The following is a 14,051-nucleotide window of genomic DNA, read 5'->3' on the forward strand; positions in this document are numbered from 1 at the left end:
GGCATCCCTCAGGCCTGACTCCAAGTCTTTGCAACACTTATGGTGTCCAAACATTTGCACAGTCCATCCTGACGTATCAGATTTAAAAAAATATTTGTTTATTAGATGCTTTTATTAGTTTATTTATTTGTTATGCAAGGCAGATTGAATGCACTAGCATTATCAGAAATCGCTGTGTTTAATATTAAATATTATTTTAATATTAGCTACACAGGATGTGTGTGTTTACTACTGCTCTACTTACAAAAACAATAAACTGCGTCATCTGGCCAAGGGTGCTCACACTTTCACACACAGCTGTTTTCTGTATTCTGTTTTCAGATGGAAATAAAATACATGTATTCCAAATCTTACCTTGCTAGTCTTGATATGCATTTTGGCTTGCTCTATATCTCCAGCTTGTTTGGCCTTCAGGGCAGCCATTCTGTACTCCTTCTGTCTCTCCAGCAGCATCTCCTTCGTGGGCTGTCTCAGAGGAGGCTCTGCTGGGGCTGTTTATCAAACCACAATGGGCCTTTTCAGAAAACAGCCTGAAGAATGTCACAACCTTGCTAATATTGTAGTTAGATTATCGGGCAGAGAGGGTGGGGAAACGTACAGACTACATGTGGCCTTGGTTTTCAACCCTCCTCCCACCTGATGCTACCTGCCTGATGACCATGTTCAAACCTAAATGGACTCTTAACTATCTGCACTATTAATATCACCACTATTACCCATCATTCCTCTGACCATCACTGCCATGACTATATGTATATATACAAGTTATTCTACACCATGATTATTATATTATGATTATGAATAGGCTGCACACCTGAGCAGTACAGCAGTTTAGGTGGTTTGGTGACTTTTATCAATAATTTATAATTAGTTCTGATCAGAGGAGGACGGGTCGGGTTCCCCTTGTTCCTCCCAAGGGTTCTTCCTCCAGCTCTGAGGGAGTTTCTCCTTGTCACTGTGGTCTTTGGCTGCTCACTGGGGGTCTTAGATTCTTTTTATGATGTAAATTTATCGTCTTTTTACTGATTGTGTAAAGCTGCTTTGTAACAACACCAGTTCTAAAACGCAATACTAATTAAATTTTTTTTTGGATGATGTGCAAAAGTGTCTAGACGGCTCTTCTAATAAATGCGTGAGTGCAGATACTTTAAGGTTTAGTTGCTCTCGTAGTTTGTTTAATCTTCATAGAAAAGCACTGACACATAAAACACTACACTCTGGAGCAGCAGTGAGATCATGAGCCTAAGGTCACTGTGCCCAAGGCCGAGCGCAGGCTAGGGGGGTATAAAGCACCCAGCATTGAGCTGTGGAGCAGTGGTGTTCTCTGGAGTGATGAAGGACCTCCATTCAATACCTTCAGGATGAGCTGGAGTGGCAGAACTAATCATCCAACATCAGTACCTGACCTTACTGATGTCCTCGTGGGGCAGAATCAATCAAATCCTATTGACAGCAAATGTCCCGACATCGACTGTAAAAGCCTTCTTAGACGAGTAGAGGCTGTTACTGCAGCAAAGTGGGGGACAAACTCCTGGCTAATGCTCTTGATTTCAGAAGAAACACTGAAGGAGGAGCAGGTGTCTGCATACTTTAGTCCACACTAGTCCATGTTCTAAATAACAGGGAGTCACGCAGTGTCAGAAACCACACAATGAAGCCTAATAGAGCTTACTGAACACATCCACACGGTTTGAGGAGACTGTAAGGCCTTTAGATAGCACCATGCTAACTGGTGGGGTGTATAAGCGTTCATGACCTGTTAGCTACATTAGCCTTGTAGCTCCAGTGTAAAACTAAAGAAGGGCTAAGGAGAAGCATAAACCATCACTTTAAGCCTGTGATCTCACCTGTGTGGAATTCTGGGACACCACCTGCATGTTCCTCCTCCGGCGAGGCTGTGCAGGAGGCTTCTTCTTCACTGCTGGCAGCAGGCTCCATGGAAACGGAAGAGGTCTCCACGGAAACGGAAGATGCTTTCACAGAAACGGGGGAGATTTCCACCGCGCTGTCGGACTCCGTCTGCTGCTCAGGTGATTCCAGCTCGGGTGTTGGCGTATCTGCGGCAGGAGCCGGGGCCCGTGTTGGGCCGCCAGGGGCTCCACTCGCGACCGGTGGAGGAATCTCCGCTTCGTTTATTTTCCCTCCTTTTCGTAGTGAGGACAGCATGCTCTGCAGGGTCTGCAGAAGATCGAACACAGAACCATCAGCAACATCAGATCGGTGGATGAGGCACTACAGTTTAGAATAATAACAATAATATAAAATATACTGGTTTGCAGTTAAAAGAGTAAAAATATTGATATATAAATACAAATAAATAATAATAAAGTATGTGTTATGTATAGTATAAGAATGGTTAACAGAGCTGTAGATTATAGTACAATGAATTACAGCATAACAAAAGAAGAATATCATTGCATAATTCAGAGCTTAATTAAATGATTAAACCATACTTTTAAATAAGATACATATTTTATTATAATATACTGCACCTGCTGTGTCATACAAATAAACAAGTAGCCCACAATGAGACAGACCACCCCTACTCCTACCTCAAAATCTAGAGCACTGAAAAAAACACACTCCTCTTAAATGTCTATTTGCTCTATTTTCTGATTTATTCCTCTAATTATATGATATTATATGGTTTATTTGTTGATTTTTGATATGATTAATTTTCATTATACCTCAAAATCATTCTAAAGATGTGTTAAATTAGTCAAGTGATCAAATATAATCAAAGTTATATTACTTTAAAAAATAGACCATACATGATTAATTATAGCACATTGTTCCTGAAATATTTTATGAAATATTATTATTATTATTATTATTACATCGTGTGAAAATACCATTTACATCTACACCATGTAAATTAAAGTTAATATTAACAAAGTTTACATATTGGTTTAACTAATATTATTATTTAATAACTTCTAAAATCTAAATTTGGCTCCTAGTTACTAATGTAACTCATTGTAGTAGTAATAAATGATAATAATAATAATAATAATAATAATGTGTTTCATCTTTTAAACAGTAAACGTTTAGAATGGGTTTAAATCTGTGCCTTCCTCATTAATCAAACACACCACAGAAGCACAGATTGGTCACTCAGTGTAGCTCCACCCACCTTCAGGCCCCTCTCGTATCTCCTAGCTTTAGCAGACTCTCCTGCAGCCTTGGCGTTGGTTATGGCGGTCCTGTACATGGCTAATCTCTCCTCTAGAGTGTGCTCCATACTGCCAGCTACTGCAGACACCTTCACTTGCTGCGGACGGAGCAGGAACAACGACACCAATACGTTACGCATATTCATCCATTATCATCTGCATCATCTCTCTTCCATCGAGCCGCCTGTTATCTCTCAATCTAGCCCTCGCAAACTGTTCCTGAGCTCATTACTCACACTAGTGCCATTTCAGGTGTGTGCACCTGTGAGGTCACACTACAAGCCTCTCAGGTGCACTAACCAAGGGTGGGGGATATGAAGATCATCATTACTGTGATAAATTACTCATTATAACACTCTTCTTCTCATTCGGAGTGTATGATGGGCTGGGTAGTGCTTCTTAAACAGTAAACTCCTGCATGGATCCTGATCAGATTTTAGGCACAAGCCTTTATACGTAGTCAAATGTGTCTCCGGCTATTCAGACTGAAATCTGATCGCTGTGTGGGACGGAATATGCAAATTCACTTGCAGCAATTATTATTGGTGTTTTGGCTGTGGTATAGGTGGTCTGGGAGGGGATTCGGTTGTACTGGGAGGGGTTTTAGGTGGTCTGGGAGGGGCTTTGGTTGTACTGGGAGGGGGTTCCGTTGTACTGGGAGGTATATTAGGTAATCTGATAAGGGATTTAGTTGTACTGGGAGGGGGTTTGGTTGTACTGGGAGGAGTTTTGGGTGGTCTGGGAGTGGGTTTGGTTGTACTGAGAGGGGTTTTAGGTGGTCTGGGAGGGGGTTCGGTTGTACTGGGAGGGGTTTTAGGTGGTCTGGGAGGGAGAGTTTGGTTGTATTGTGAGGAGTTTTAGGTGGTCTGGGAGGGGGTTTGGTTGTACTGGGAGGGGTTTTAGGTGGTTTAGTTGTACTGGGAGGGGTTTTAGGTGGTTCGGTTGTACTGAGAGGGGTTTTAGGTGGTTTAGTTGTACTGAGAGGGGTTTTAGGTGGTTCGGTTGTACTGAGAGGGGTTTCAGGTGGTTCGGTTGTACTGGGAGGGGTTTTAGGTGGTCTGGGAGGGAGAGTTTGGTTGTATTGTGAGGAGTTTTAGGTGGTCTGGGAGGGGGTTTGGTTGTACTGGGAGGGGTTTTAGGTGGTTTAGTTGTACTGGGAGGGGTTTTAGGTGGTTCGGTTGTACTGAGAGGGGTTTTAGGTGGTTCGGTTGTACTGAGAGGGGTTTTAGGTCGTCTGGGAGGGGGTTTGGTTGTACTGGGAGGGGGTTCGGTTGTACTGGGAGGGGGTTTAGGTGGTCTGGGAGGGGCTTTGGTTGTACTGGGAGGGGGTTCCGTTGTACTGGGAGGGGTTTTTAGGTGGTCTGGGAGGGGGTTCGATTGTACTGAGAGGGGTTTTAAGTGGTCTGGGGGGGGGTTTGTGGTTGAACACAGGACCTTTTCTGTGAAAGCAGCATTGTGTGAGAATTGGTATTTTAAGCTCCCCCTACAGTAAGAGAGTGTAATTCATCATTACTCCACTGCTGTAAATACAAATCACGCTTTGAGCGCCCCCCCATGGACAGCTGCACACATTAATTTCTGGACAAGCTGAGTCCTCCAGAAGCTTGATCTGAAGGTGGAGCAGCATGTGGGCTGAGGCGGTAGAGTACTGCAGCGTTACACAGCAGTTCTGGAGAGAGGTTCTCATCCTGCAGCTCCACCCACCAAAGCTCCATAGTGCAGTAGCAGCAGCATTCCAGCCCGGATTGGGAATAACGGAGACGCCATTCTCCCTGTTCCAGTCAGTGGAGCATCAGCATGATCCTGAAGCTGCAAATGCTCCATGATGTTGGAGAATGCTTCACGACCACTACCTCTGCCAGGAACCAGGGGGGTTGCCACCAATGCAGAGAGGTGAAATTCCCTGAATTTCAAGTCTGACAGCAAACTGGCGAGTGAGTGTTTGGAGCAGGGCTGTGACTTCTGTGGAATTCTGCAGTGTTCAGCAGAAGCTATTGACCAGGTTCAAAAACATGAGTACTGTGGCTGTGCTGGCTTTCAGCAGGACTGCTGTTTGTCCAATATTGGTCTGTGCAGTACAGATACCTCAGAATAAACCAAGCTCAGTTTTTTTTATTCACTGTGTGCTGCGAGCATCCTGACCAATCATTCCTCAATATATATTTCTGTGTCTTTCTGAGTATAATATACTCCACAATGTAAATTATTAAAGTTAAATATTATTCAAATTACTGACTCGGCAGTGTGTTTTTACAGCGTGTACCACAGACACTACATTTAGCAATATAAATTGTAATGTCCAAATGTTTGTAGACCCCCCTTCTAATGAATGAAGCAGCACTCAGATTCTTTAAGTTGCACTTATTGCTGACACAGATGTGCAAATGCACACATTCACAGCTTGTTTAGTCCCTGTAGTGCTAAAGTGCTGCCAATAAAATAGGACTCATATCTAACGGGACGCTATCAATTCGTAAAGATTAAAGATTTATCTTCAAATTACACAGAAGTAAAATATGGAGTTCCGCAAGGCTCAATTTTAGGACCGCTATTATTTACATTATACATGTTACCACTGGGCTCAGTTATAAGCAGACATGGCGTTAATTTCCATTTCTATGCAGATGACACACAGCTCTATATATCAGCCAAACCTGATGATAAATGTAGACTACAGAAAATGGAGGACTGTGTAAAGGATATAAAACTCTGGATGTCACATAACTTCCTTCTCCTTAACAGTGACAAAACCGAAGTTCTCCTTTTAGGTCCAAAAGACTCTAGAAATAAACTGTCTGACTTAATGTTAGACTTGGCTGATGCTTCCATCATTCCTGGTTTAGCAGCTAAAAATCTTGGCGTCACATTCGACTCAGATTTATCATTTGAGCAACATATAGCTAATATTAGTAGAACAGCCTTTATGCAGCTTAGGAACATCTCCAAACTAAGAAACTCCTTATCACTACAGGACGCAGAAAAGCTAGTACACGCCTTTATTACCTCAAGGCTAGATTACTGTAATGCATTACTGTCAGGTTGTTCCAGCAGGAACCTCAATAAACTTCAGCTGGTTCAGAACACTGCAGCCAGGGTCCTTACTAAAACTAGAACATCTGACCATATCAGTCCAGTTCTATCAGCACTTCATTGGCTCCCAGTTAAATTCCGTATTGAATACAAAATTCTTTTATTAACATATAAAGCCCTACATGGCCTCGCTCCTGAGTACCTACAGGATCTTATAGTATATTACGAACCATCAAGACTACTTAGATCTCAGGGTTCTGGCCTCTTACTCGTGCCCAAAATTCAGAAAACCTCAGCAGGGGGAAGAGCCTTTTCTTATAAAGCCCCCCAGCTCTGGAATAACCTTCCAGATAAAGTTCGGGACTCAGACACGGTCTCAATCTTTAAATCTAAGCTGAAACTCATCTGTTTAGTTTAGCTTTTGGTAATTAATGTTTCTTAGATAAGGGCTGCAGGTCCAGGGGTTCGCGGACCCAGGGAATTGTAGTACACTGAGATGCTGGAGCTGTCGTCTCGCTGCTTACACGCGATCACTCAGGTTTGTTGACGGTGGAGCAGATAGATGCTGGTGTTTTTAGGGAGCTCCTGTGTCCGTGTTACCTTCTGGCTTTCTCCTTTTAATTAGGCTGTTATAATCAGACCTGCCGGAGTCGTCAGACACACTCTGATACTGATCAACATTCTCCGCCCTCCATAAAATTCCTCTCAGAACTAACTTTCTCTTTCTCTCTTTACCTTCTCCGAGTAAATGGCCACCCAGCCCGACCTGCTGGAAGACTGCCCGCTGAGGTCCCCTCTACCTGCGTCAAACCAGCTGCCACCTACCAGTCCGGCCAGCGGGCCCCCCCACCCCCGCCACCACCCATGGCAGACCGGCGGCTCTCCCGCCTGCCGCTGCTGCCTGTTTGGTGGCCGTGTTGAAACCTAGATGGACTCGTGGCTGTCTGACACTATTAATATCACCACTATTAACTGTCTGTTGTATCTGGTTTAGTCATTTTTATCATTAATGTTTAAATAGTTCTGACCAGAGGAGGACGGGTCGGGTCCCCCTTGTGAGTCTTGGTTCCTCCCAAGGTTTCTTCCTCCAGCTTTGAGGGAGTTTTTGGCTTGCTCAAGGGGGTCTTTGATCCTTCATGTTATTTCTTCTTTCTTCTCTGTCTCTGTCCTTTATTAAGTACTAATTATGTAAAGCTGCTTTGTGACGACAACAGTTGTAAAAAGCTACACAAATAAATCTGACTTGACTTGACTTGAGTTGTGGAGTCACTAAAGCTCTTGTTGTTGAATGCAATCAAATCCCTACAGCAATCATTCTCCAACATCTAGACAGTAGAGACAGTTACTCCAACAAAAGCATGATAAAGTCTTTTTAACACCCTTGATTTCGGAAGAACCGATGAATGGGCAGGCGTCCCAAAACTTTTGTCCATACAGTGTATTTGCACTATGCTCTATTTAGTCCATATCTTAGTCTATATCAGTCAGCAGTTAGTCAGCATGGACAGTGTGTGGAGTCTGGGAGTGTGTGAAGTGTATGTTACCTGTGCTGCTGGCTGAGCTAACTGTGTTTCTTCGTTGCAGGGTGAGGCTTGGGTTTCTGCCCCCGAATCCTCTGTTTCCTCCTCACCCACCACTTCCTGCAGCTCAGCCTGATTATACAGCACAGCATACAAAGCAAAACCAAAGTATACACATGCACCATTGATATCACAGCAATTACGTGCAATCAGTCTTTAAGAAACGATTAAATACATTATAAAACCTCAAATACAATAAATTAAGAATTAATATAAGAATCATTCAAATTGATTACGATTAATAGTAGCACTACAATCAATGTGGATGACCCACGTTTTTACACCTCACTCTTCATCAACACTCACAGCAATGTGAATGTAAACCAATCAGGAGTAGAAAAGCAGAGATTACCAAGAGATCTTCGTCATCCTCCAGGTTGTCATCGTCGTCGTCGTCATCGATGTCCTTCATGCACTCCTCGGTCATCTTTTCAATGTCCTCCATTGGTAATGGGGCTGTAAAACGAGATGATTGAACGGTTAATCACAGAAGAGACGAGATCTGCCACGCAGAACAGTGATAGCATGATAAGCCCCAGATACCTTTCGCAGCCTTTTTCCCTTTAGCAGCAGCAGGTCTTTTCCCAACGATGGCGGCAAACTCAGCCTCCAAGTCCGGATCATCCACGTCCGCGTTCATATCCATCATATCCTCCGGATTGAAATCAAGGAACAGTCCCATCTGTAGCAGCAGGAAAGGTTCAAGTAGCTCAGGCTGGGCTAATATCTATCACCAGCTAAATATTCAACAATTTAACAACAATACTGATACACAAAAGTGACAAAAGTATTGGGACACCTGCTCATTAAAAGAGTTTCACCTGCTTTTGTTGGAGTAACTGTCTCTACTGGCCAGAGAAGAGGAGCATTGCTGTGAGGATTTGACTGCATTCAGCAACAAGAGTGTTAGTGAGGTCAGGATGTTGGATGATGATCAGCACCCCACCTCATCATCCACAACTCCCCAACTCCTCCTGACACAAAAGTACTGGATGGAGCTCCACCACCATCAGTCCAGAGAACACAGTTCTTCCACTGCTCCACAGTCAATGCTGGGGGGCTTTATAGCCTGGCATTACGCATGGGAGTCCTATTCTATTGGCAGTATTTCTCTACAAGGGCTAGACAAGCTGTGAGTGTGTGCGCATTTGCACATCTGTGTCAGCAATGAGTGCAACTCAAAGTAGCTCAATGCATTCATTAGAAAGGGTGTCCACAAACATTTGGAGAAAGAAATACGGTCATCTGATAATTCTGATCTAACTGAATTAAACGCATAAATATTTGTAATTAAATCATTATTAGGGTTCAGCTGCAGCTTCAGTATAGCCTATTGTAAGGTGTCCTGCATACTGCTGTAATACGACATTCTGTCCCCTGATTCTTAACTGGTTAAGTGAGCATCACACTGAACACTCTCTATATTAATTAAGAGGATCTTAAAACTAAGAGGCTGTTGGTAAACTAGGCCCAGTTAACTAGGCCCACTCACCTGTTTAGCAGCAGCCGCTCCCTGGCCTTTCTGAGCTGCCACTCGTTTATTCTTCCGGCCAAACATGGCAGACAGCTCTCACTGTTACACTTTGGCTTGAGCGGGTCAGGAAAGGTAATCTGCTGAGGAGAAAAGAAGAACACACTGAAAACACTCAATGAACCACTGCCTGTGGATTATAGCTGTCTCTATCACCTCTATTAGGAACCCATGCATGTTCTGTTTATTTACACATTTAACTGGATAACTGTTAAAAACAATAAGAGTAGAGGTGCTGATAGTGCTTAGTTGTCTTAAAGTAGTAAGATATTATAATTATGCCATACTGCTCACCTAATCAATTAGCAATCGACAGATCTAGTCGATCTAAAGGATTTTTAAAGGATTAATTTAATCATTAATCATTTTAAAATAACCTGGACTGAGCTGAACTAAACTAGGCCTGTTATGATAACTGGATGATAAATTGTCCCAGAAGAAGAATTGTGATAAATGACATTTGGCTGAACCGTTTCCATTTCATTTTAAGATATAACTGATGATGGTATTATAATAGCACACTTTTCTAAAGAGCAATGGACTTTTAATGCTTAAGAATATTTAGGCATTTTAAAAGTCACAAATTGACATTAATGGGTTCTCTATGTTAAGTTACACATTGGGCAATATCAAGGTCAGCGGAAATTATTGAGGTCGTGTGTGTGTGTGTGTGTGTGTGTGTGTGTATGTATATATATATATATATATATATATATATATATATATATATATATATATATATATATACACACACACACACACACACATACACATACACATACACATATATACACACACACATACATACATACATATAGATCTGTCGTAAGAAATATATCTGACATTATATGAATTATTGTGACGGGCCTAAAATGAACACAAAGTGGTAAAACAAAGTATCACTAAATGAATTATTATTATATATATATATATAATATTATAATATATTATAACTAATTTAGTTTTTCCATATATTCGATTACTAATAATTATATTAGTAATCGAGTCAAATTGATTCTTTGGAAAATTGATAGTGTAACAGTTTTTAAAAATGTCAAACAATAAAGACTGACTTGGCAATAATAAACCATGCATGACTTTAAAGAGACTTATAATATGCTGTAAATATGAATATTCATGTGTGTCCATTAGGATCTGGTTTAATGACGAATAATAATTACCTCCCAAACAGAGACAGAGACAGTCATTTCAATACTTTTAAAACAGAGTAATTGTAACAACTGCTAATCTAGATACCTGCAAACCGTCTAGACTTCTAACTAGAGCTGAGCAGTATGACAATATCTGATCATATCTGATCATATCGTGATCAATTTTGTTACAGTGATCCACATCCTTCCAGTCCAGATCCTTACGTGCTTAGAGGAAGAACACTGGCCAACTTGCTTTAGTAGAAAGAACATAAACAGATCTGTATTAATAGGGTGTAGTTATTAAATATGTGAAAACAAAATCTATGGTGTGTAAACTATTATGTTGTATACTATTTTATGCTATTATATTATAGATCATATAGCCTTATATTTTATTATTTCATGTAAGTATAACAGAGATAGCACAGCAGTATTAATGGGTTTTGGTACTTGGCTACTTCTACTATTAATAATATTACTATGTAATGGATTATTATTAATAACAACAACAACAATATAATAATAATAATAATAATAATAATAATATGTTTACCCCAATCTAGATAGACAGATAGATAGATAGTTATTAAATATTGTCTAATAATACACTAATAAACACTGCAAACATTATTAAAATGTCTTTAAATATCGTGATATAAAATTTGCACCATATCACCCACCCTTACCTCCAACACCTCAAGGCTAGAGACGTTCAGGCCAAACCTATAAGGCTGTATTGTTTTGCCAAGTTGCAATGTAAAGTATTAGACCACGGATAAACCTACATTCACAATATTATTGATATTAAAATAAACACTAATATTATAATACAAAAGTGGGGATTATATGTGTTCGGCAGCTTAATCATTTCCAAAGCTCTGTCTTTAAAGAAGCCCAATACAGACCCAGATAATCTAATCAGTCCTTCACTAAATTAAATCATCGTCTGGGTTTATTCCATCACCAGTCTAATTTACAAACAAAATCTAATGACCGATCCATCCGATTAGTTGCTGGTCAGATTACTGCTGTGCATGTAAACACAGCATCATGAAAGTGGAGGCGTAGTGGAGTGGTATAAACACTGAGCAGGAGACCATGTGATGTCCATATGATGCAATTCTGTGCTCATAAACACTTAATGTACACTTAATATAAATACGATTCAGGTCTGGATAAAAACACTGAGCGTGCTTCTCAAACCTGCACGACTGCATTTCTCTAAACACAGAGTCTTAGAGATCTGCTCTCTATAACACACACGTTTATTATTACGATTTCTGTGTAATAATGTCTATGTTTATGTAGTAAAACCAACCCAAGCCATCATCATCATCATCATCATTTTAATACAGTCATGAAAAAAAATTAAGACTTGGTGCCTTTTAACGTATTTTTATAAATAACAGAGAGAGAGATGGAGGTTATATAACTAAACACATACTAATAAACCTGTTTAAAGCCCTTCCCAGACTCTTCTGCATCTCCACCCTTCTTCCTGAAGGCCTCAGAGAGCTCTCTGGATCTGACCATGATGGTGATCTTCACCCTCACTTCAACCATCAATCAAGATCAGACCAGACTAAACGTCTGAGGTTTAAATGAGACTCCAGACTCCTCCAGAATAATCCTCTCCAACCATGATCTGATCATCTGCAGCTGATGTTCTGCTCCTGAGTCTGATTCTAGCTACACATTTGAAGGAGTAATAACATTTACATTTACAGCATTTAGCAGATGCTCTTATCCAGAGCGACTTACAGGGTTACTCGTATCACAGAGTGTAGTGTTAGGAGTCTGGCCCAAGGACGCTTATTGGTGTAGCGCAGTATAGTCACCCAGACTGAGAATCGAACCCCAGCCTCCCACACGGTGTTGTAGCTCACTGACAGGTAGTGGTGTTATCTGTTGCCCCACACCAACCACCACAAACCATCATTTACATTTATGGCATTATGACATATCCAGAGCGACTAACAAGGTGACTCGTAATACAGAGGAGGTCAGTGCAGTGTGCAGTGTGCAGTCTGGCCCAAGGACTCTTATTAGTGTAGCACAGCACAGCCACCCAGACTGGGAATCGAACCCCAGTCTCCCACATGGTGTTGTAGATCACTGACAGGTAGTGGTGTTATCTGTTGCGCCACAATGTGTGGGGTTGTAATAAATGTGTAGGGTCAAACTTTACATATGAAAATTACATTTCTATTAATTCTATTTTATAAATAATGGTGATTAAAGACGTTTCTTCAGGTTTGTGAGTTTAGTGAGATCACCTCCATCTCTCAGTGCTGATCACATGAACATCAGACCTCCACTAAACCATCAAGTTCATGTTGTTTCTCACCTGGAAGTCTGGAGGCTGGAGGCTGGAAGTCTGGAGCCTGGAAGCCTGGAGGCTGGAAGCCTGGAAGCCTGGAAGCCTGGATCCTGAAGGCTGGAGCCTGGAAGCCTGGAAGCCTGGAAGCCTGGAGGCTGGAGGCTGGAGCCTGGAAGCCGGGAAGCCTGGAAGGCTGGAAGCCTGAAGCCTGGAAGCCTGGAGGCTGGAAGCCTGGAAGCCTGGAAGCCTGGATCCTGAAGGCTGGAGCCTGGAAGCCTGGAAGCCTGGAAGCCTGGAAGCCTGGAGGCTGGAGGCTGGAGGCTGGAAGCCTGGAAGCCTGGAAGGCTGGAGCCTGGAAGCCTGGAAGCCTGGAAGCCTGGAAGCCTGGATCCTGAAGGCTGAAGCTTGGAAGCCTGGAAGGCTGGAAGCCTGAAGCCTGGAGGCTAGAGGCTAGAGGCTGGAGGCTGGAGGCTGGAAGGCTGGAGGCTGGAGGCTGGAGCCTGGAAGGCTGGAAGCCTGAAGCCTGGAGGCTGGAGCCTGGAAGCCTGGAAGCCTGGAAGCCTGGAAGCCTGGATCCTGAAGGCTGAAGCTTGGAAGCCTGAAGCCTGGAGGCTAGAGGCTGGAGCCTGGAAGGCTGGAAGGCTGGAAGGCTGGAGGCTGGAAGGCTGGAGGCTAGAGGCTGGAGCCTGGAGCCTGGAAGGCTGGAAGCCTGAAGCCTGGAGGCTGGAGCCTGGAGCCTGAAGCCTGAAGGCTGGAGCCTGGATCCTGAAGGCTGGAGCCTGAAGCCTGAAGCCTGGAGCCTGAAGGCTGGAGGCTGGGCGAAGAAGGTCGAGCAGGTAAACACAGGAAAGACTGATCCAGTCAGCCCCCGAATCTCTCAGATATCAGCCTAAATCTGCCCCCCAACCGCGCAGAAACAGCATTAAAATAAAGAACTTCCAAACCCCTGCAGAGAACCCGACCCAGACACGGAGAGCAGCAGCAGCAGCAGCAGGGAAACTGAACTTGCTCCAGGACAGCTCAGCGAAGAGAGCCGAACCACCCCATTAAACCCCATTAGGAGCGCGTTTACCCGCGGATTACTGACCCACCAACACGAGCAGTGTCCAGGCCCGACCCACACCGCGCTGAAAGGGGAGCAGCGCCTGTAATTATTAATATTTCTCTGAGTTTCGGTCCTACTTCTGATGAGCTTTCTTGTCAGTCTCCGCCCAGCACGTTTCCAACCACAAACAACCCAAACCCGCCGACACCTTCAAAATA

The 14,051-nt window shown here is 42.8% G+C and overlaps 1 protein-coding gene across 1 annotated transcript in view; it reads right to left on the minus strand.

Annotated features, from left to right (window-relative positions):
* The window catches only part of cc2d1b (coiled-coil and C2 domain containing 1B), a 30,977-nt gene extending 18,075 nt beyond the window's left edge, over positions 1-12,902 (minus strand). Inside the window, exons 1-8 of the mRNA XM_072668611.1 lie at positions 12,816-12,902; positions 9,276-9,394; positions 8,327-8,465; positions 8,136-8,239; positions 7,748-7,855; positions 3,134-3,271; positions 1,848-2,178; positions 355-491 (exon numbers count right to left, since the gene is read on the minus strand). Of these exons, the coding sequence (XP_072524712.1) occupies positions 355-491; positions 1,848-2,178; positions 3,134-3,271; positions 7,748-7,855; positions 8,136-8,239; positions 8,327-8,465; positions 9,276-9,341 (1,023 nt within the window). The 5' untranslated portion in view covers positions 9,342-9,394; positions 12,816-12,902. The remainder of the gene's footprint in view (positions 1-354; positions 492-1,847; positions 2,179-3,133; positions 3,272-7,747; positions 7,856-8,135; positions 8,240-8,326; positions 8,466-9,275; positions 9,395-12,815) is intronic.
* Between the last annotated feature and the right edge of the window lie 1,149 nt (positions 12,903-14,051).

Source organism: Salminus brasiliensis, chromosome 23, assembly GCF_030463535.1.
Source record: "Salminus brasiliensis chromosome 23, fSalBra1.hap2, whole genome shotgun sequence".
Classification (NCBI taxonomy): Eukaryota; Metazoa; Chordata; class Actinopteri; order Characiformes; family Bryconidae; genus Salminus; species Salminus brasiliensis.